At 43.0% G+C, this 24,390-nt stretch overlaps 1 protein-coding gene and 1 non-coding gene across 2 annotated transcripts in view; both read right to left on the bottom strand.

The window, feature by feature from the left end:
- Positions 1–24,390, bottom strand: part of LOC121271944 (thrombospondin type-1 domain-containing protein 4-like) — a 207,140-nt gene that overhangs the window by 24,247 nt on the left and 158,503 nt on the right. Inside the window, exons 8-11 of the mRNA XM_041178201.1 lie at positions 20,357–20,569; positions 16,495–16,624; positions 16,187–16,391; positions 15,065–15,238 (exon numbers count right to left, since the gene is read on the bottom strand). Of these exons, the coding sequence (XP_041034135.1) occupies positions 15,065–15,238; positions 16,187–16,391; positions 16,495–16,624; positions 20,357–20,569 (722 nt within the window). The remainder of the gene's footprint in view (positions 1–15,064; positions 15,239–16,186; positions 16,392–16,494; positions 16,625–20,356; positions 20,570–24,390) is intronic.
- Positions 22,811–22,946, bottom strand: LOC121272159. The gene has a single exon (XR_005941854.1). It is a non-coding gene; the product is annotated as a U4 spliceosomal RNA (small nuclear RNA).

The raw sequence follows: 24,390 nt of genomic DNA on the forward strand, positions 1-24,390 counted from the left end.
GTTAAAAATATTCAAGGCCCACAGTTACCTTCCCTGCTACTGTTCTCAAGCTGCAGTTTTAGATGCTGGATTTCAGTGAGGATGTCCTCTAGTGAAGCAGAGCCATCTACACAGTGGGTTTGATTTTATGGCGCACTGGGGACCCTGCCCCTTGCAAAAAAATCCAGGGCAAGCTTGCCCCCTCCTACTCTGCCAGCTTTCCTGCAGCCATTTAATGATCATTGGGCCATTAATTGATTTTAAAGCAAGACATCTGCCCCCATCTGAGGAGGAAGTCTGTTTCCAAGAGCTGCCAGCCAAACAAATCATTGGTAGCTTTCTGATCCCAGCAGCGTCGCTGACAGCAGTGGCCACTTCTGAGGCTTCTAGGACTCACCATCCCCAATGGCCAAGAGCCATGGAAGCCTGAGCTAAGTGTGTATGTGTGTGTGTCGGCGGGGTTGGGAGATGCTGTGGTGGGGCAGGGGTGCAAGTGGTGGGTGGTTTCAGATTAGGAACCCCACACCACTTTCCAACTGCTTGGTTACATCTCTGTAGGTTTTAATGAAGTCTTTGTAGTCTGAAGTACGTAAGCCTTTATTAACTACTAGAACTGTTTACAATGATATGCAGTGGAATTTTCCGGTCCTGAAGCGGTGACCATTGTGGTGGGCGGGACCAAAAAATTCAGAGTCTGGCCAAAAGTCGGTTTCCTGCAGGCGTAAAAAGGGGTTGAAATTTTTCCCTCCTGACTCTCATGGTTGGGTTGGGTTGCCCACCGCGCTATGTCAGGAACCATATTTGCATGCCTTTGCATCTCATGAATACTCGTTAAAAACCCAGCTTGCCAGAATCACGCTCTCACTCCAAATCGAATGGCCATGCCGACGGCTAATTAGACCTGTGTGAATCACCATTGGATATAACTGATGTGCACCTGGCAAACTGCACATCACTTGCAACTTTGAGTTTGTGCATGCAGCGTTCACCTACCTTTCACTGCACCGCTCTCATGGCTGCGATGACTTCCATGCTAAGGCTGCTCTGGCAAGACCAGCGGGAAGAGAAAGGGAGGGGCAGAAGGCACACACTTGACTGGGAAGGAGGGGGCGGTGTTGAGACTATACAGATGCAAGGAGCCAGGAGGTACACGCTTGACTGTGGCTGGGGGGCTGGGGGGGAGAGGCGGGGTGACTGGAGCCTGGGAGAGAAGGGGTGGATGGAGACACCTAACTGAGGTTGGGGGAAGGGGTTGACCTGGCTGAGGTTATGGGGGCATGGCTGGTTGACAGTGTGCACCATACAGCTGGGGCCAGAAAGCCAGGGCTGTCCTGGGGCAGTGCACACAATGTAGTTTGGGCCAGAGTGCAAAGGAAGTCTGAGACAGTGCGCAATATGCTACAAGGCTATGCTTGGCACACATGTCTTGGTCTCAGTCCAGGGAGAGGGAGGACCTGTCTGTGCTATGTCGGTTGTGCACAACATGGTGTACAGGCCATGGTCAGTCCCTCACACGTTTGGGTCCCGGGGGTTGGTAGCTTGGTAGTGGGTGACAGCAGAGACACAGTCAGAGGAGGCATCTGCAGCCTGTAAATGGGAAACTGGTAAGCAAGGAGGAGGGCACTAGATGGTCTCATAATAGAAGCAGAGCATCACCATTTTGACTGTTGTAATGACGCAGTTGAAAAATAACATTGGGGAAAAAATCGCCAGGGGAGCGATCTGAGGGCTTGTGGGAGGAGTCTAACTACACTTTTGGGCCGATTGAAGGCGTACCCTAATAATTTCTGCTTCAGGACATGGAGAGCAAGGCTCAGCTGAGGCTTGTTAGAAAAACACAAATGCCAACTGAAGGATTTGGGCACCTTAACTCATGGTACATATTCTTGCGAGAATCCATTAGAGATTGCGGCCAAATATTTATTGGGTATGAATAAGCATTTGTCCCTTTCATAGGAACATGCAAAGGTCAGAAGTTTCTAACAGTAAAGGTACCATGGCTAAAGTTCACATGCAAAATGCTCCAAAGAATCCACACTGCAGCTGAGAGGTTCAGACTTCACACAGCTCAATGATTACAGTCATTACATTAGTGCAAGGCTGGCCTCTAGTTTACTCAAAAGAAGGCAGTCTGAAAGTGCCCTGGCTGAGACTGACAGAGCCTGGCTGTACTCATCCAGATCCAACCCCATTTGTGAATGTGCTGTCACATCCAGGGGATTGAGCAGGGGTGAGGGGTGAACTCAGTTTCCAGTGATTCTTAAAGCTGTGCTACAGCAGCAACAGGGGATCTAGGGATGGAATGCCTAGAATGAGGGCAGCCAAAGGGCTTCACAATGATTCCCTAGTTTGGCGATGGAAGGTGATCATTGCAGGGTATGTTTTTGATCAATTTTTCTCTAGACACGAGGAGCAGTGCAGAATGGAAGCAGCAGGCAATGCTGCCTTTTTCATGGCTCTCATGCAACTGAGAAGGAGGAGAAGGGCCTGTCGCCACCAAGCAGTGCAAAGGGAAGAGCCTGGCCCTGAGGGACATGGGCCAGTAAGACCCCATAAAGACCCAGAAGCTGAGGAGGAGAAACCAATTCCACAGAGGCATTTGGCATGACCCAGGGTGCACCTAAGGTGCCTCTCATACTTGCAGATGATTGAGAGAAAGTGCCGTAGACATCTTCACTTGTCAAGGGATGTGGTGGCTCACATCTGCTACATTTTTCAGGAGGATCTGATGCCACAGGGATTGGGAGGCCATCCATTGCCAGTGGCCCTAAAGGTGACCACCGCATTCAACTTTTTTGTGAGTGACTCATTCCAGGGCTCTGCTGGGGACCTCTGTGGAATATCACAATCCTCCGCTCATACAGGCATCCAAGAGGTCACTGATGCCCTATTCAGTAATGCACACAATTACATCCAGTTCTCCCTGAATGAAGCCAGCCAGGCTGCCAGAGCAGTGGGATTTGCAGCTATCTCCAGCTTCCTTAAGGTGCAGGCTGCCATCGACTACACACATGTGGCCTTAAGAGCTCCCTGACAGCTGCCTCAACAATTCACAAATAGAAGAGGCTTCCGCACTCCAAATGTGCAGCTGATCTGTAATCACCAAAAGTAGATTAAGCAGGTCTGTGTGAGATACCCTGGGTGCTCGCACAACTCTTACATCTGGGTGGGTGCCTTGCATGGTTGCTCTGCTGGCCGATTTGGGTATTGCTTTCCCTGACTAAGAGTGTCCCTGTGTCTTTTTTGCTTAACTAGATGGATTATGGGTTGGCCTCTGCACCACGATTTATTGTCTCTCCTTAAAATGGTCCTGTGCTGCTCACAGAGTTCTGTCTATCTATGTGGATTGCCTTTTCCTTTGCTTGCAGGAAGTCAGAGAGCGCATCATCTGCTACTCCCACCACTATTCTGTCTCTGATGAGTTCTGATTTTAAATCTCCGTACCTGCAACCTTCTGTCTTCCTGTACAGATCACTGATGAGTGAATCAACAGTTTCGCCTAGCTGTTGGATTCCCTTATTGAATTGTTAGGAATATATATTTCCAAGAACAATATTCTTTTTAAAACATTGGAAAGGCATTGAATTATTTGGACATTTTCTTGTGAACTGACCTGAGTTTTTTTTAAAAGGGTTACAAGTTCACTTTAGATTGTGAACTAGCTGCCTTTTCCAACAAGTCACAGGTAAATGACCAGTAGGGCACCTGAGGAGATAAGAATCATTTGTTTACTTGAACGTTAATTGCTGGAGAAAAAAAACTCCTGCTTTCAGGCTGTGAGGCTGCCCTGGTGATTTTCTGAAAAACACCTAGATGAGATGAGTTTTCTGTTTTGAACTTGTTTCTTTGAACTCAGTTTTGGGAATAAACCAACAAGTAAGGTTGTCCAACCATCCCGGCCTTGTCTGAAATTCAGTGTGGTCATAAACATCCAGCCAGAAAGCCCTGATCTCAGTATAACTCGCCTGTACTTGGAACCCTGAGAGGCTGAGATGAGAAAGAGATCCCAAGGACATTGATTCACTGAAGCTCCTTTGGAAAGAGCTTCAGGTCAGATCAGTGATCCATCTTTGCACTTAGGAACATCAGACCAACAGTGCCAAAACCCTTGAAATGTTATCCTTTTTCATAAAGTTTTCCCATTGGCCAAAAGGTATTTTTTCCCTTAGCCCCCAACCTTTGCAGAGACCCTATTTGTTATTTTTCCTTTGTGTGTGTGTGTGTGTGTGTGTGTGTGTGCATGTGTTGGAATTTAAAGGGGTTTACACTTCTAGATTACAAATCGTATGTTAACATGTTTTTGCAACTTGCTCTTTAAAAAGAAGTTTTGGGGTTTCATAATAAATCAATCATTCTGAGTTTATTGAAAGGAGCCTGGTTAAAGTCTCTTTTATTCTGGGCGTAGCAGTAGCAAACATAAACAATTGGCCATTTTGGTGAGTGAACCAAACATTTACACTTATGGTGTGACTTGTGGAACAGTGGGGCTAAAGAAATCACGCATTCCTCCAGTCCCGGTCGTAACATAGATTGGGGGCTCAACCAGCAGCATGAAACGTGGATGATGTGTGATTGGACATGGAATACTAATAATTGGTAACAGGACAGATACAAGGTTTTTTATACATTAGTAAACCAAAATGGCTTTGGAAGTTGCGGAAGCTTTTCTGGGAGTCAAGGACGTCACAGTAGATAACTTGAAATCCTTAGCTAAAGCTAAACTGAAAGAGGTATCAGATAAATTGAAGGTAGAAATAAAAGTAGGATCTTGGAAGGATGAGATGACTAAAGTAATTAACCAGCATTTAGACTTAAAAGGAGAGAAACCTAAAATTGGGGTCTCAGAGCTAGAGCTAGCTAGGATTCAGCTGCATATGAAGCAGTTTGAACAAGTAAGTGAATTAAAATTGAAAAGGCCTGAGGGAGAGGAAGAAGAAAAAAAGCAGAACAGGAAAGGAAAAGAGCATTTAAGATGTTAGAACTGGAATTTCAGGCAAGGGAGAAGGATAAAGAAAGAGTGGCAATGGAGAGAGAAAAAGAACGAGAAAGGGAATACCAACTTAAAAGATTGGAATTTTAAAAAAGAGGCCTCAGATGCTCAGGTAAGTTCTGATGACAAAAGAACTATCCCCAACCCAAAGCCCAAAAGGGAGATGTTTAAATTTGCACAGGCCCTTCCAAAGTTTGAGGAAAGGGATGTAGAGGTATTCTTCATTTCGTTTGAGAAAGTAGCTAAGCAAATGAAGTGGCCAAAAGGAAACTGGAAACTGCTCCTGCAAGGGAGGTTGACTGGCAGAGCTCATGAGGTTTATGTATCACTTTCAAAAGAGGTTTCTATGGATTATGATGCAGCAAAATGGGCTACTCTTAATGTGTATGAGTTGGTCCCTGAAGCATACAAGTAGCAATTTTGAAACATAAGGAAACAGCCTGGGCAGACCTATACTGAATTTGAGAGGGTAAAGCAAAGTAATTTTGACCGTTGGATTTGGGTTTTAAGCGTAGATGCCATATATGAAGCTCTTAGGTAAATAATTCTGGAAGAATTTAAAAATGCACTTCCTCCAGTATTTAGAACTCATGTCAAAGACCAGGGGGTTTCAATAACTAGACAGGCAATGGAGATGGATTATGAACTGGTCCATAAATCCAAAACCTTTTTCCATTACCCCCACAAACCCGAGATGGATAGAAGGTGGGAGTGTGAGAGGAAGGCAAGTAGCCATAGAAGAGAAGGGACAGCGCCATGGGAATTCCTCCTCAGACCAGAAAGGAAGCTGCTGAGGGTGTAGGTGATATTCGAAGGCCTAAGTGTTTCCATTGTAACAAGTTGGGACACCTTCATGCAGACTGCTGGAGGTTGCCAGGGAAATCCATGGGACTTATTGTGGTACATAAGGGCAATTCAGAAAAAAGAGCCCTTACTGAAAATATAACAGATCAAGTTGCAGCATTACCTACATTAGTGAGACCAAGTGTGAACACTGCTGTGAGTTCAGGGGAGGTGAATAAAATACTTGAGGTTATAAAGATTTTTTGATGAGAGGAAAAGTAACCCTTGGCCCTTAAATGAGACAGCTAAACCTATAATTATATTAAGTGGAGCCACTCAAATATTTTTGCTGGGAAAAGGCATAACTTTTCCACCAGAGGGCACATTGAAAGCCAAAATTTTAATAAATGGTATTGGCAGGGAATATATGCATGTACCTTTGTACTGAGTGCATTTGAGTATGACCTAATGTTTGGGACAGTGATGGTAGGGGTTGTCCAGAAGTTACCTTGCTTACTCCTGGGAAATGATTCAGCAGGAGTGAAGGTAGTAGTTTCTCCCATAATAATGAAAGCCCAAGTGAAGTTAAAGTAATGGAGCAGTCACAGGAAAGGGATCCAGGAATTTTTCATTCGTATGTGGTGACCCAAGCAATGGCTAAGCAAAGTCCATCAACGGAGGTCAAAGTGATACCACAGACAGTTATTCAGTCGGCTGAAACTTTCTTTCGAGGCTTGATAATCTGTAAGAAATGTTTTGTAAATCTTCTCTAATCAAGGCTCAACAAGCTGATCCAGAGGTAAGTAGGGTAGCCCAATCAGCCCAAACTGAAGCTGAAGCTAAGGGAGTTCCGGAATGTTATTATGTTAAAAAGGGGATTCTGATGAGGAAGAACATCTCTTCACAGAAAGGCAGATGAAGAGTGTATGGTTGTTCATCAGAAAGTGGTACTGCCCAATACTGAAAGAGATATTATGGATAATATATGAAATTCCTATGGCAGGGCATGTGGATATATATCTCTACATGCCTTGCCATAGGAAGGCATGGATAAACTAACATTCTTATTGGCCAGGTCTTCACAAGGACATGGTGCAGTTTTGTAAAACGTGCCATACGTGGGAAAACCACAACCTATAATCAAACTGGCACCTTAATTCTCATACCAGATTTTGGGGAACCGTTTAGTAGGGTGTTAGTTGACTGTATGGGACCATTACCAAAAGCAAAAGCAGGACACCAGTATATCCTTGCTACTATGGATATGACAACTCGATTTCCAGAGGCCATCCCTTTGAAAACAATTACAGCTAAGGTAGAGCAGAGAAGTTAACCCAATGTTTTACTCAATATGGATTACTAATGGAGATCCAGTCAGATCCAGGTTCCAACTTTATGTCTAAAATTTTTCAAAACATAATAGTTGTTTGTGTATAAAACAGTTAAACTCCACAGCATATCTTCCACAGACACAAGGAGCTTTAGAGAGGTAGCATCAAACACTCAGAACAATGATTAAAGCATATTGTCATGAACCACCACCTGGAAGTTCCCCTCCAAGTCACTCACCATCCTGACTTTGTTGGGTCAAAATCTTGGAACTCCCTTCCTAACAGCACTGTGGATGTACCTACATCACATGGACTGCAGTGGTTCAAGAAGGCAGCTCACCACCACCAAGGTCAACTAAGGATGGACAATAAATGCTGGCCCAGCCAGCGAAGCCCACATCCCATGGGTGAATTTTTTAATATCCCCATGATTGGGTCAAAGGACTGGACTTTCTTCTATTTGCTAGCTGAGATTCATTGAATGAATCTACTGGTTTTAGTCCTTTTGAATTAATTTATGGACATGAGACAAGAGGTACTCTAAAATTAATCGAAGAAAAGTTTTTAGGACAGAGGGACGAATCCTCTATGTTAGATTATGTGTCCGTGTTCCAGGAACAGTTCATGAGAGCCCGTAAAGTAACTCAAGAACATCTTAAAGTTTCACAAACAAAGCTGAAGGAACGGGCATATAAGCAAGCTGAAACCTGAACATTTTAACCCTGGGATGAAGTGTTAATGTTATTGCCTTTACAGGAGGAACGTCTGAAGGCATGGTTCGGTGGTCCATAAAAGATAATTAAGAGAGTTGGTAAAATAAATTATTTGATAGACACCCCAGATCGCAAGAAAAGGAAACGGCTGTGTCATATCAATATGTTAAAACAATACCATTGTAGGGAGGAAGATAAGAAGGAGCAGGTATATCAGGTAGTAAGGATAGTGGAGGATGAAAGAGACAGTGAAAGTGAGGCAGAAGGAGACTTAGACAGTTCACAAATTGAACCTCCTACTATCTGGTTGGCTAACACTGAAATATTAGGACAGTTAGACACCATATTTTCATACTTAGAAGTAGGACAATGAGAAGATCTATTAAGATTACTTACAGAATTTAAAGGAATCTGTAAGGATAAAGGGTGTACTACCTTAGTCATGCATGATGTGGATGTCAGGAATTATTCTCCTATAAAATAATACCCTTATCATTTAAGCCCAGAGAAACAGGCTCAGGTAAAAGCAGAAATTTAATATATGTTGAAAAATCACCTAATTGAACATAGTCAAAGCAATCGGAGTTCTCCAGTAGTGTTAGTGTCTAAATCTGATGGGTCAACCAGATTCTGCATAGATTACAGAAAGGTTAATGCAGTAACCTTTCCCTTGTTTGGAAGATTGTATTGACAAGGTTGGCAGTGCCATGTTCCTTACCAAGATAGATTTATTGAAAGGATACTGGCAAGCACCTTTAATGTCAGGAGCTAAGGAGATATTGGCTTTTGTCATGCCAAATGGGCTATACAGATGTTGAGAAATGCCATTCAGGCTAAAAAATGCTCCATCCACTTTCCAGAGACTAATAAATCAAGTTTTATTCCTAACTGTGTGGTTTACTTGGATGATGTATTGATTTACAGCAACACTTGGAAAGGTTTTTTAGAACAATTTGAAGCCTTATTTAAACAATTACAGTCAGCAGATCTAGTAATAAACCATGCCAAGAATGAGTTTGCGAAAGTGTCGGTAACTTACCTAGGGCATATCATAGGGCAAGGACAAGTGTTGCTAAGAACAACAGAAGTACAGGCTTTGGTAGAATGCCCTGCCCCTAAAACTAAATGGGAAATCATGAGATTTTTGGGGATGTGCAATTTCTATCTTAAGTTTATTCAAATTTTAGCACAATAGCTGCTCCACTAAAGGATTTATTGAAAAAGAAGGCAAAGGTGGTATGGTCAAGAGAGTGCCAGACAGCTTTTAAGAAGCTGAAGGCAATCCTAACTAATGAACCAGTGTTGGCTAATTTCACTAAACTCTTCAAGGTGGCAATCGATGCTAGTGACTTGGGGATGGGTGTGATCTTATTGCAAAAAGATCAATTGGGCATACAGAAGCCAGTGAGATACTTTCCTAAAAAATTAAATCAGCATCAAAAGAGATACTGTACAGCAGAAAAAGAAATTCTGGGATTGTTACTAGCTCTTAAACATTTTGAGGTATATGCCCGTCATGGCTATAAATATATATATATATATACTGATATATACACTAACATATACTGACCATAATCCCTTGGCCTTGTAGAGAAATTTAAGACTCAGAATGCCAGACTGTTCCGATGGAGTTTGCAAATACAGCTCTAAACTTAAAGATTGTTCACATTGCTGGGAAGAATGATATGATTGCTGGTGTGTTATCAAGAATGTAGTTTTGTTGGAATTATTGGAAAATCGAGGTCAGAGAAAACTATACAGGTTCTGTATAAGGCGTGAATGAGAATGAGTGAGTGCATATTTGAACTTTTTTCATATGTTGTCTATGTTTTTCCTGTACATATTGTAATGAAATGCATTTGGAAATGGTTTTTCATTCCTTAAGGGTGGAGGCATGTTAGGAATACATATCTCCAAGAACTATATGCTTTTTAAAACATTGGAAAGACATTGAATTATTTGGACACTTTCTTGGGAACTGACCTGGGTTTTTTTTGAACGGTTATTAGTTCACTTTGGACTGTGGGCAAACTGCCTTTTCCAAAAAGTCACATGACTTCTGCTAAATGGCCAGCAAGGCACCTGAGCAGATAAGAATTATTTGTTTACTTGAACTTTAATTGCTGGAGGAAAAAACTCCTGCTTTCAGGCTGTGAGGCTGCCCTGGTGATTTTCTGGAAAACACCCAACTGAGTTGAGTTTTCTGTTTCGAACTTGTTTTTTTTTAACTCAGTTTTGGGAATAGGCTGAAAAGGAAGGTTCCCCAAATATCTCTCTCTCTGCCTTATCTGAAATTCAGTGTGGTCATCAACATCCAGCCAGAAAACCCTCATCTCAGTATAACTCATCTGTACTTGGAAACCTGAGAGGCTGAGAGACGAGAGAGATGCGAAGGACATTGATTCACTGAAGCACCTTTGGAAATAACTTCCAGTCAACTACTATGACCAGCGATCTGTCTTCACACGCAGGAACACCAGATCGAAAATGTTAAATCCCTTTGAATTTTATTCTTTTTCATTCAGTTTTCCCATTGGCCAAAATATGTTTTGTTTCCTTAAACACCAACCTCTACAGAGACCCTTTTGTTTTGTCCTTTGTGTGTGTGTGTTTGTGTTTGGATTTAAAGGGGCATATCGTGACACTTCCAGATTACAAACTGTATGTTAACCTGTTTTTGCAACTTGATTTTTAAAAGGAAGTTTTGTTTCATAATAAATCAATAATTCTGAGTTTACTGAAAGAAGCCTGGTTAAAATCTCTTTTATTCTGGGTCTAGAAAATACACGTGTAAATGATTGGCAATTGTGATGAGTGAATCAAACATTTACACTTATAGTGCCATCTGTGGAGTAGTGGTATCAGAGAAATTGCACACCCCTCCCCTCCCGGTCATAACAAGCGAGTATTTTATTGCTTCTTAAATTAAAATAAATGTCGAATGATTTTAGTATCTCTTCGAATTTTGCAGATGATTCATTAAGTCTGTATCATGCAATAATATCATCCGCAATTGGGCCTACCAAGTAAAGCAATGTATTCACCTACTCTTCTTCTGACTTTATATTTAAAGCTGAAGCATAGCTGTATCTTAAGAATCTCTTCCTACAAAGTCCCCAATTTTGTGACTGATCTGGGCCTTGGATTAGTCCAAATTGACTTGAGGAGTGTAGAATTCTGATCCATGTTCAAAATTTGTAAGTATATGTTATGTTTTAAGAGCTGTATGAATTTCAAGATGGTATCACCGTTCACTCAGAGCCAAAGGGATTTCCCACACTTGCTGGTTTTAGTGAGCTCCACAACAATAGCGATAGCACACAGCTTGAAAAACATTTTTTAACAATGGCTGCCTGTAGACTTCACTTGTTCAGCATTTTACTTTTTTGACTTGCGAGTCTATTGAATTCTCTCTTCTGCTTGCCTTTTACTGAGTTGAACAGTTGTGATGTTCCAGAAATATTTAATTGACTCTTCCTCTTCTCTTTTGTTTCTGACAAACTCGGTCACCATGAGCAGAATTTTGCCTTTGGTGGGAGTGCAGGCCCCGCCGGCTCGGCGGTGGGCGGAAAGCCGACCCCCGCCACCGAAACAGGGCCCGCCGCCATTTTCAGTGGGCGGGCCGATTAAGGCCCACCCAGCGGGCTGCCTGACGGGAAGCGCTATGTGCTTTCTGTGCGGGGGTGGAGGGATTCCCCATCTGTCAAAGTGCACTCTTTCGCACATGCGCATGAAAGAGCGCACCGCTCCCTGAGACAAAGTACTGTCTCAGCGAGATTACTGACAGTCCAGAAAACTTTAAAAATAGAAAAATTAAAAAATTATTAATATGTCCTCCTCATGTGACAATGTCACACGAGATGGGACATGTTAATAAATAACACATAAAATGTATTAAAGCTTTTAAAAACAGACATGAAACCTCATCCCGCCAGTGGATGAGGTTTGATGAATAATCTGGAGCCTGCTGGGGCTCCTGGCCTGCCCGCCAGCCTTAAGCTTGGACAGGCAGGTCTTTAATTATCTTAATTACTCTGTCAATAGCCTCAATTGACCTTTGACAGGTCAGCGGGTGAACAGCTGATTTCGCTGTCTGCCCGCCTTGCTAAAAATTTAAAGGGACCGGGATGACGTCGGGGGTTCCTCCCAACGTCATCTCGTCATTTTCTCGTCAACAAGCAGGCCCCGCCCCCAAATCACCGACGGGAAAATTCAGTCCCACATGTTCAGGCTCTGACTCGGGGATCGGGCTTTAGCGACAGGTTTCCCCGAGCTGCACTTCTGACTCTGAATTACTTTAAAGATTTCTCAGGATTTTCTGCAGCTTGGAAATTTGAAAGATTTGGCTCACCATTGCAAATTCTGCCAAATCTGCACTCTGAAGGTGGACTTCCAAAAGAGATTCAGTTGAGGTTCCTCTGCTGCAGTAAGGAACTTTAAATTTCTGGCTTCAGCTTCTGAGCCTTTCTTTGGAGATTTTTCCTCTGCACCTTTGCTTCAAGAGGTTCTTTTCAGGTCGGAATGCTTTTTTGAATTTTTCCTCAGTCTTCCAGAATTTCTGTTTGTCTCTGCATTTTAGCAAGGTTTTGGGATTTTTCCATGAGCTGCCACCATGTTGTGGGGTGTTGGTTACATCTTGATATGTTTTAATGAAGTCTTCATAGCCTGACGTAGGTTAACCGTAAGTCTTTATTAACTACTAGAACTATTTACAAAGATACAGTTAAGGGGACAAGCCAGCAGCTGTCTCCATGCTTGGATCTGCACATGGCTCTGTCCAACATCACACTGACCTCTAGGTGTGGGTCATGTGTTCTCTTACATCATTGTGATGGCAGTATTATACTCAGTCCAACATCAACCCTATATGTGCCAGACCGTTATACTACACTTTCCACTTCTCTCTTCTAGCAGCTTGTCCTGTTCTATGTCATCTCTGTTCATTCTCCCTGTCATGCTGTAGCCAAAGTAGAATAAATACTACCGCACCCAAGTCAGAGCAATGTTTTGTGCAGAATCCTTGAAGCCAGGACAAGGTCATTCAGCACTTGTCACTCACTGCAGACTTTAACTAATTGCAAAGACAGCCTAACACTTCATAAACTCAGCAACAGCTAGTAGAAAGTAATCAGCTACTAACCTGTAAGTAATTGGCACTGCTGTTAAGTAGCGCAGGTTGGGGTTAGGTGTGGGGTTGGGGTGGGTGGGTGGGGGGGGCTTTTTTCTGTTCTTGAACACTTGTCCATCTGTGCAAGCGTAAAGAAGGACATTAGCTGGAATGATGAGCTTCAAAATAGCAGGGATAGCATTTAATCAATGTTACAAGCTGACTGACGTCACAGTCTGTCTCCCTTGCATACTTCTGGTGCACCTGGACCCACACACTAACGCCTTCACCAAAATGGCGGACTCTATGGCCCTTACCAGAAGTGTGCACATTTCCCTTGGGTAAAATACCATGAGAAATAGGAGTAGAATTAGGCCAATCAGCCCATTGAGTCTGTTCTTCCAATCAATAAGATAATGGCTGATCTGATTGTGGCCTTAATTCCACTTTCCGGCCTGTCCCCAATAACCTTTGACTTCCTTGTCAATCAAAGATATATTCAATGCCCCAGTTTTCACTGTTTTCTGTGGAAGAGAACTTGAAAGGCTAAAGATCCTCAGAGAAGAAATTCCTCCTCATTTCCCTCTTAAATTGGAGTCCCCTTATTTTTAAACTGTGCCCCAGTTCTAGTCCCCCCACAAGTGGAAACATCCTCACAGTATCTACTGTGTCAAGTCCGTTCACAATCTTTATGTTTCATTAAGATTACCTCTCATTCGGCTAAACTTCAATGAGCCCAGCTTGCTTAATTTTTCATCGTAAGACATCCCTTTCAACATAGGAATCAGCCTAATGAACCTACTCTAAACTGCTTCCAGTGCAAGCATATCCGTCCTTGAGTAAGGAGACCAAAACTGTATATCGTATTCCAGGTGAGGTCTCACCAATGCCCCAGTTGCAGCAAGACATCTCTATTTTCATACTCATCCCCCTTGCAATAAAGGCCACCCCCCAATTTCAAACGAAATGGTGCCATAGTTCATAGGTGTTGCAGGGCAAAATGATGCCACAGGCCTAGGTATCACATTTGCCTGTAAAATAAGTGTAGCTACACTTCAGAAGTAATTAATTGGCTGTAAAGTAATTTGGGACATTTTGATCATGAAAGGTGTCACACAAATTAAAGTTTCTTCATTTGAAGACATGACATAACAGGAATTTATTCAATTTATTTCTGGTATACAAACGGATTACCTTGGTTATTATAGAGTCATAAGGCTGAATTTGAGCAGCCCCCTGGGGACTGGTTAGGAGGTGAGGCTTGTCCATGAAATGGTGACAGGAGGCAGTGGGTGGAGTGCCCATCGTTTTCCAGCTGCCATGCCGTTTGGCCAGTGGCAGGAAAAGCAGTGGGACGCACTCCTCCTCAGAAGCCAATTCTGTCACCCCAGGCATTTTACCAGTGGCTAGTGGGCTATCCACCTTTGTGAGAAACTATGAGGTAAACCATGGTGGCCTCCCACCGAGCTTGGGGAAGTGGGCCGTTCTATTCGGGCATTCTTTGGCCCATGGAGGAGATCCCAGTGCAATGGCCACCCTTACAGCATCAGCACCACCAGCCCTCACCAACTGATACCCTCCCCTGCCCACTTCACCAGGGCCTGCCTGACTGGCTCTGGTTTCCCCAGACCCCACTTACCTGTTATGAGGGAACTGCCCTTCCATGACTTCCTCCTCCAGGTGTAGTTCTGGTCCTGGTCCACTGCTCCTGGTTGCACTGCTGAGAGTGCTCAGCTGCTAGTCCCACGATTGGACAACCAAATAGCTGCCAGCTGCAGATAAGATGCAGCCCTAGGCCTTGCAGTCTGCTAAAACTAGGTTGCTCCACCTTGCTTCCAGGACCATTGGCGGGACTCACAATACAACAACAAAATTCAGCCCAGGGCATCATTTTGGCACAGAAGGAGGCCATTCAGCCCATCAAATCCATGCTGGCTTTCTGTAGAGCAACTCAGTCCCATTCCCCCACTCTATCTCCAAAGCCCTGCAGGTTTATTTTGCACAAGTAACCATTCAGTTTCCTTTTTAAATCATTGATCATTTCCACTTCCACCACCTTCTGAGGTACAGAATTCGAGAATATTTATAACAAAAATGTTCATAAGCATTTAAATCAATTAGTTAATTAATTAATACCAGAAAAACTAAGAATTATATTTACCCGGTCACTCCATTCAGTGAAGAACCAGCTCTTTGCACATGGCCCCATGTCACAGTTTTCAATATCATTTGGCCTCAGTCTCATATTGCATTCTTCATCATCCACGATATCACCCAAATTGCTCACACACTTCACATCTCTGTTTCTCTGACCAACTCCACAAGGAGCTGAACACTATTATTGGGGAAAATAAACCATGGAGATGTAATATTTAACATCCTTCTACTGCCTATGCTTAATGGGCAGATTAAGTAGTATCCTACACATTAAATTAGTATAAATGTAAAGGGCACTCAATAGCATTCCTATAAGCAAGAGAGAGGCACAATCAAATATTCTCATCCTTGGGTTTCCGCTAGTTACATCAAAGGCCTTCATTAACGCAAACACTATCAACCTCAATCTGAAAAACATTCTACTTCTGTTCAGAGGGTCATGCAGTGCTTCCTTACACTAGAGGCTGGGTTAGTGACTTAGTCTCAAGCTTCTGCTTATTCTGCTTTGAGCCTTCTGCTGGGGACAAATCAGAGCCGCAGCAAAACCATGCAACTTACCCGTGAATTGTCCCCATGCCACTCATAGGGAAACACCTGCTTTTGCTTTGATATTTTCCCCAATGGAGAGCTGTAAGGCCCATATCCTGTCATTTACTTCCATTTGTGCAATAAAACTTCTTTTATTAGTTTATCAATTATCTATCAGAAGAATGATTGAAAAAAGGGGAATATCTATAACAAGAACATCACTGAACCTGATATTCATTGGTTCTCTTACAAAATATTACAGCACAGAAGGAAGGAATTTCCCATTGACATGTGTTGGTTCACTGAAACAGTGCACTCAGTCTCATTACCCTGTCCTTTAGCAATACCTGCTTATATATTTTCTTGTTTGAATATTCATCCACTCTCCTTTTCAAAGGTACTACGGATTATGCTATTATCAATGTTTTTTATTGGGCATTCCATATTCTAATAATCTCTGCACAAAACAGTTCTCCTAATTTCTCCCTTGGGTCTTTTGTTGATGACCTTAAACTTACACTCTCCAGTTACTGTCACACTGATCAGTGAGACAACTGCGGTGTGTTTTGCACAGTAGCGATTATTAGCATTTACTCACAGAACTCCATTCTGTATAGATCTGCCACCCACTACAAATTTTCATCTGGCATGTGCTGATGGTTTCAGGTTTCTCTAAGAATTGGCACCGGTATGGTTGTACTGTTGTCGTATAGTTTGCATAGACCTGTCTGCACAGGATCTGTCTGTGCTGCATACCCAGTCCGCATGTTTTACTGCACTCAGACCATTCTCCAATGTCCCAACTGTCAAGAAAAATAAGAATATTTATGCTAAAATCATTTTAAAAATTCAGGATAGTAGTAATTTAGTAAAATGTGAAAGAAAATAAAGTGATTTTTTTCATACAAGGCTGGACAGGAGTTGATATTGCAGGCCTCTTCCTCAGAGCTGGGCTTTATGCTGATATCACACAGATTGTCTGAGACTTCCTCAAGTGTGTTTCTATTCACACAGTGAAATACTGTATAGTGTGAACCTGAAATAACCAGAAATGACATTCAAAAGTACCAAAAATATGAATATAATTAAACAAAATATCCAGTGCATAAGATAAACCTAGAGGCATATTTTTACATCTTCTAAATAGAAGGTTTGACCACTTGGACAATAGTCGCTTGGTAGTACAGAACTTGAGTATTGCTGCAAAAGAGACATGCTGTAGAAGTGTTTTGTCTCACACTCATCAGGACAGATGCAAGAATACTAAATTTCAAAGGGAGCAATGATTCACACTGCCTGAAAAAAAGGTGCTGATTGGTTGGCAAGTCAATTCTGATTGCTTGAGGCACTGCCATGGAGAATTCACTAGGGAATTATTGTGCCACACATTTTAGTTTAAATCAAAAAATGTGCAATGCCTGCACATATTCTTTTTGCCTGCAGAGGCTAGGTCCCTGCAAATGAATATATGTACACTAGCTACCTAGCTAGTGTAGGTGAGTCACATTGTAAGCCCAACTGATAATCTTAAATTAGTTGTCAGTGTAATTCTTAGCACACCCAGGATTGTTCCGCAAGTGTTGTCTAATCATGGAATCACATCCAACATTAGACAATATGTTCTGAGTTTTGCAAGCATAGGCTGATTGAGTATGGTCAGTACTGTGCCTATTACTTCAGATTAAAAAGGGCGCAAAGAGTGGGAGAGACTTCAGTTTTAAAAGGGCACTGAGAGCGGGAAAGACTTCAGTTGGAAAAGAACGCGTAGAGCGGGAGAGACTTCAGTTTAAAAAGGGCACAGAGAGCGGCAGTGTCATCAGTTTGACAAGGACGCAGAGAGAAGGAGAGACTTTAGTTTGAAAAGGGTGCGGAGAACAGGAGAGACTTTAATTTGACAAGGACGTGTAGAGCGGGAGAGACCTCAGTTTGAAAAGGGCGCAAAGAGCGGGAAAGACTTCAGATTGAAAAAGATGTGTAGAGCGGGAGAGGCTTCAATTTAAAAAGTGCATGGAGAGCAGGAGAGACGTCAGTTTGAAAAGGGAACTGAGAGCAGCAGAGACTTCAGTTTGAAAAGGATGTGTAGAGCGGGAGAGAAATCACTGAAAAGGACACGGAGAGCAGGAGAGACTTCAGTTTAAAAAGGATGCGGAGAGCAGGAGAGACCTCAGTTTGAAAAGGGCACGGAGACCGGCGGGAAATCAGTTTAAAAAGGACGTGGGGAGTGGCAGAGAATTCACTTTGAAAACGGTGAGAAGAGTGGGAGAGACTTCAGTTTGAAAAGGATGCGTAGAGCGGGAGAGACTTCAGTTTGAAAAGGGTGCGCAGAATGGAAGAGAGACTTTAGTTTGAAAAGGGCGCAGATAGTGGGAGAGACTTCAGATTAAAAGGACGCAGAAAGTGGCGGAGACTTCAGTTTAAAAAGAACATGGAGAGTGGGAGAGATTTCAGGTTTAAAAGGAAATGGAGAGCGAGGGAGACTTCAGTTTAAAAAGGGCGTGGAGAATAGGAGAGACTTCAGTTTAAAAAGAACCTGGAGAGTGGGAGAGACTTCAGTTTGAAAATGGTGAGGAGAGCGGGAGACTCTTCAGTTTGAAAAGGACGCAGTCAGGAAAAAAGAAGAAAAGGAACAGTGACATCACAGGAAGCTACTAAGTTGATCGACCGGTAAGTGTTCAGTCTAAGGGACACTGCGTGAGAAACCAGCTTGGGACAGGCCACTTAAGGGAGATCTATAAAAAGAAAGAATTACAACTTTAAATCAAAAAATACAAAATTTGAAAACTTTAAAATTAAAATCAAATTATGAAGACAAAAAGAGCAATTAAAAATAAAGTAATCTAAACAAACATCTAAAACACATACCTTGTACTTTAGAAGCATATAACCTTTAGTTGTCAGTGGTACTAGCATTCAATAAACACAGTAAATGATAGCATATATAGGAAGAAAGTTATTCAAGTAAATTAACTAAATAACCAGTTAGAATGGCAGGACAAGTGTTAAGTTGCAGCTGTGAGATGTGGGAGCTTTTGGACATCAAGGTGGTCCATGACCAACACGTCTGCAGGAAGTGTAAGCAGCTTGAGGAACTCCAAATCAGAATTATTGATCTGGAAGCCGAAATGCAGACACTGCGCAATATAAAGGAGGGGGAGAAATACCTGGATGCTTTGTTCCAGAAGAAAGTCACACTTTTTAGAAGAGGTTCATCTGTTTTGGTCAGCAGTGAGGAACAGGAGGATGTGACTGACAGTGAGGCAGGTAATGGGATCGAGCAGACAGTAGGGGAGGATTATTGACCTCAGCCACTTTTTACTGTCCTAGGATTTTCTGGGGATCAACGTAATGGGGGACTGGGGGTGGAGAACTTGTATCTACAGCAGGCATAAAGAGGAAAGAATGTACAACTGAAGTGAACAATGAATTATGTCCCCCATCTCATTTTTCTGTCTTAATATGAGACAGGTGGCAACAAGACGAAGAGCCCAAACAGACTGGTGAATGTTGTTGTATAAGAGCCAACAGAGGAACTTCATGGTTTGGGGCCTCTTGGCTTCAGACTTCTCAGCAAAAGAATTTCAAAGTGACTGCCCTTGATGTAAAGGCAACATTTAACTCAGTGTGGCATCAAGGAATCCAAACAAAATTCAAGTTAATGGGAATCAAGGAAAAACTCTCCACTGATTGGAGTCACACCTAGCACAAAGGATGATGTTTGTGGTTGTTGGAGCCCCTAGACATCCCTACAGCAGTTCTTCGGGGTAGTGTCCTATGCCCAACCTCAGTTGCTTCATTCTTCAACCTTTCCTCTAACTTAAAGTCAGAATGGGAATGTTTGCTAAGTTTGCACAGAGTATTGAGAAATATTCACAATTCCTCAGATATTGAAGCACTCTATGTCCACATGCAGCAGGACCTGGATAACATTCAAGCTTGAACTGATAAGTGGCAAGTGACATTTGTGCCACACAAGTGCCAAGCAATGACTATCTCTAACAAGAGGGAATTTAACAATCTTCCCTTGACATTCAATGGCATTACCATTGCTGAATCCCCCACTATCAACATCCTGGGGTTAACACTGACAAGAAATTTGACTGGACCAGCCACATAAAAACTGTGGCTACAGGGCAGGTCAGAGGCTGGAAATTCTGCGGCAAGCAACTCACTGCCTAACTCCCCAAAGCTTGTTCACCTACTGGGTACAAGTCAGGAGTGTGAAGGAATACACTTGCCTTGCCTGGATGAGTGCAGCTCCAACACTCAACACTCATGAAGTTCGACACCATCCAGGACAAAGCAGCCCACTTGATTGGCGCTCCATCCACCACCTTAAACATTGACTCTCCACACCACTGATGCACTGTGGCAGCAGTGTGCAGCTGATACAAGATGCACTGCAGCAACTCACCAAGCCTCCTTCGCTAGCACTTTCCAAACCTGCAGTCTCTACCACCTAGAAAGACAAGGGCAATAGATGCCTGGGAACACCACTGCCTGCAAGTTCCCCTCCAACTATGTCACTGCTCCTTCAGTTTTGCTCGATCAAAATCCTGGAACTCCATCCCTAATAGCACCATATGGTCTGCAGCAATTCAACAGAACTGCTCAACACTATCTTCTCAAGAGCAACTGAGGATGAGAAATAAATAGTGGCCTTGCATGCGACATTCATATCTCAAAAGTGAGAAAAAAAACACACTGCAGTCTTCACCCAGACCCTGTCTAAGGACGTATATCACATGCATTTGTAATCAGCTACACTTACCTCTGCCACAAGTAGCCGTACATTCTGTCATCCCAACCTTTTTCCAGTTGTATTCATGGAAATGCCTTGGTGGTTGCATGACTGGTACCTGTGTGCCAGGATCATGAGGTGGGAATCTTCCAGGATCCCGAGTCTGAAAATTTGTACTCTCATAACCTGAATTTACTGCAAAGGAATCTTCTGTAACATCCAACTGCCCATTGAGTAGTTTACCTAGAAATAAAAAGCAAAATGAAGAGTTAAGCAACACGCTTACCAGGAGATATAGAAAAAAATATATTAAGTTGTATATGTTTAACAAATCAGTGCTGCACAAAACCCTATGACATACTTTTCAGATACTGAAGGGCAAGTAAAATTATTAGCAGGTACAAAGGATTTCATAGAATTTTTCAGCATAGAAATGTTGAGCAGTTCTCTTGAATTGCTGCAAACCATACAGTGCCATTAAGGATGGTGTTCCAGGATTTTGACCATGCAAAGGTCCTTTCTGGTGTTTATGCTTCACACAAGCTTCCTTCCACTCCTCTTCATCTAACCTTACCAGCATATTTTCTTCTCCCTCGTGTGTTTTCCCTTAAACACATCAATGTTATTTGCCCAACTACTCCTCATGGTAGTGAGTTCTATATTCTTACCAGCCTGAATAAAAAAGGTTCTTCTGAATTCCTTATTGAATTTCGAAGCGGCCTATATTCATGACCTTTAGTTTTGAATTCCCCACCAGTGGAATATGTTCTCTACACCCTATCATGCCTCTTCATAATTTTAAAGACCTCTATCAGGTCATCTCTCGACTTTATGTTTTCTAGAGAGAAGAGTCGCAGCCTGTTCAGACTCTCCTGATAGCTGTCCCCACTTAGTTCTATCATCCTTGCACATTAATGAAAAAAGAAAATTCAAGATAGGGATTGAGCCACTATGGAATATAAATGATAAACTCAGAGATAATGACAGTGAAAAGATATAAAGAATGACCAGATATTATGCTTTTCTGATGTTGATTAAAGGATTGGCCAGAGGGCTGGGAATAACTCTTCAGCTCTTCTTCGAAATAGTGTCATCAGATCCTTTACATCTAACTGAGAGCAGATGGAGCCTCAGATTAACCTCTCATCTGAAAAATGGCACTTCTGACAGTGCAGTACTTTATTTTTGTGCTCAAGCCCTACAAATTTCTGATTCAGAGGGAAGAATGTTACCAACTGAACCATGACCAACACCATATGGGACATCACAGTTGATTTTTGCCGTTCTACTCTAGCTTGCAAGGAGGTCTTGTGACGCAGGGGACAGTGTCCCTGCCTCTGGGCCAGAAGTGTCAGGTTCAAGTCTCACTCCAGGACTTGATGCCATGAAAGGTGCATTCATAACATGGCCAAGCAGGTTGATTATCAACCTGTAAATTCTTCCAATATGCCCATGGTAAGAGTCAGCCCTGCTAAATGCAGAGTGGCACCCCTCAAGGTTTGCTCCTTGGCTCTCATTGTTCTTCCATGGCCAGGTGGTGGAGGTCAGTCATGAGTTAGGCGTAGAGCAGGTAGCCCTTGTCACACAGCAACCAACCTCTGGTTCTTTGTAGTGGGTCAGCGATAGGAGGTAAGATGACTACCTCAAGAAGAATATGCTATGTGGATAGTGGCTTCATTGAGAGGGTATGATTGCACACTAACTGAACATTAATGGAGTGATAGCCCTTACAGCTGCAGCACATCTCCCATGAAATGTGGGCTTGCAGGACTACATTGCTTGCAGTTAATTGCAACTTGCACAATTGGGAATCCCAATAATTTGGCAAAGACATGTGTTTGTTCCTCCTGTTTCTCTCTGGCCAGTGGAAAGATGATGAAGTCCCTTTTCTGGCTATCCAGGGCCCCTGTCATCTCCTTGTACCACCGATAAATGGCAAACTTTGAGACATTGCTCCATTTGTAAAGGTCCACTGGCATTGGAATTTAGGGCCATGTTGTTCATGATGGCTACTGGCAGTGCCACCCTTAATTGCCCTGCAGCATAGCTGCATATTTGATTGCAGGAGGTGGCACAATTCAGTCACCACCTACCTGGTGAAACACAGGCAGCTCAGAAACAGCTCCTAGCTAAAGTAGAGGTAGTAGAAGTGCTTCCTATATACCCTTGGTGGGTAGGACCTTTTATTAAAAGCATTCTTCCTTCTCACTTTGCACAATAAGGGGACACTCATTTAAAACTGAAATGCGAAGGATAGTGAATGTCTGGAATTCTCTACCCCAGAGAGTTGTGGAGGCTAGATCACTGAAGGTATTTAAAGAGGAGGGAGATAGATTTTTGAAATAGCAGGGAGTTGATGGCTATGAGGAGCTGGCATGAAAGAGGAGTTGAGGCCTGAGGCAGATCAGCCATGATCTTATTGAATGGTGGGGCAGGCTTGATGGACCGAATGGCCTACACCTGCTCCTATTTCTTATATTTTTTTTTCCATAGAGACTATCAAAAATTGCCATTGCTGGCTATATTTCAAACCATCACAGCGGGATATTGGGAAAAGTTTTCTTTTAGCAACAATCGCACCTCACTTAAACTTCATCAGCTACGAAATTGGCACTATATTCTCTCTACTGCATGTGCTCAATTTCCACGTCATGCTACAGCAGAAGAGGAATTGCAACTATAGTCCCCATGACTGTAGCTGGTTTTTTCTTGACATACCTTCCAACTCCTATGTCCTACTTGTTAAGATCTGGAACCATTTCTCTCTTAAATGCAAAAGGTTTGCAAAATTCCTCCAATAACACTGGATATATTGCTTCCACTAACTCTGCATCAGGAAAACAATGCCCTCTGGAGTTCAGCTCTTTTGTCTATATCTGAACCAAGGCTGTAATGAGGTCAGAAGCTGAGTGATACCAGCAGATCCCAAACTGAGTGTCAGTGAGCAGGTTCTTGCTAAGCAAGTGTCATTTGACAGCAGTGTTGATGACCCCTTCCATCACTTTACTGAAATTCAAGAGTAGACCGATGGGACGGTAATTGTCCGTGTTGGATTTGTCCTACTTTTTGTGTACAGCAAATACCTGGGCAATTTTCCACACAGCCGGGTAGATGCCAGTGTTGTAGCTGTACTGGAACAGCTTGGCTAGGGGCACGGCAAGTTCTGGAGCACAAGTCTTCGGTACTATTGCTGGAATATTGTCAGGGGCCTATAGCCTTTGCGCTTCAGCAGTTTTTTTATATCACATGGAGTGAACCGAATTGGCTGAAAAACAGCATCCGTATTGCTGGGGGCCGCTGGAGCAGGCCAAATCCAACCTGGCCAATTACCATCCCATCAGTCTACTCTCCATCATCAGTAAAGTAATGAAGGGGTCATCAACAGTGCTATCAAGCAGCACTTGTTTCAATAACCTGTTCACTAACGACCAGTTTGGGTTCCGCGGGGCCACTCAGCTCCTGACCTCATTACAGCCTTGGTTTAAACATGGATAAAAGGGCTGAACTTCCAAGGTGAGGTGAGAGTGACTGCCCTTGACATCAGAACTGCATTTGACCGAGTGTGGCATCAAGGAGCCCTAGCAACACTGGAGTCAATGGGAATCAGAGGGAAAACTCTCCACTGGTTGGAATCATGCCCAGCACAAAGAAAGATGGTTGTGGCTGTTGGAGGTCAGTCATTTCAGCTCCAGGACATCCCTGCAGCTGTTTCTCAGGGCAGTGTCCTCAGCCCAACCATCTTCAGCTCCTTCATCAATGACCTTCCTTCCATCATAAGGTCAGAAGTGGGGATGTTCACCGATGAATACACAATGTTCAGTACCATTTACAACTCCTCAGATACTGAAGCAGTCCATGTCCAAATGCAGCAAGACCTGGACAATATCCAGGTTTGGGCTGACAAGTTGCAAGTAACATTCGCGCCACACAAGTGCCAGGCAATGATCATCTCCAACAAAAGAGAATCTAACCATTGTCCCTTGACTTTCAATGGCATAACCATCACTGAATCCCCCACTATCAACATCCTTAGAAACAGAACTGGACTAGCCATATAAATACTG

The sequence above is a fragment of the Carcharodon carcharias genome, chromosome 32 (genome assembly GCF_017639515.1).
Source record: "Carcharodon carcharias isolate sCarCar2 chromosome 32, sCarCar2.pri, whole genome shotgun sequence".
NCBI lineage: Eukaryota > Metazoa > Chordata > Chondrichthyes > Lamniformes > Lamnidae > Carcharodon > Carcharodon carcharias.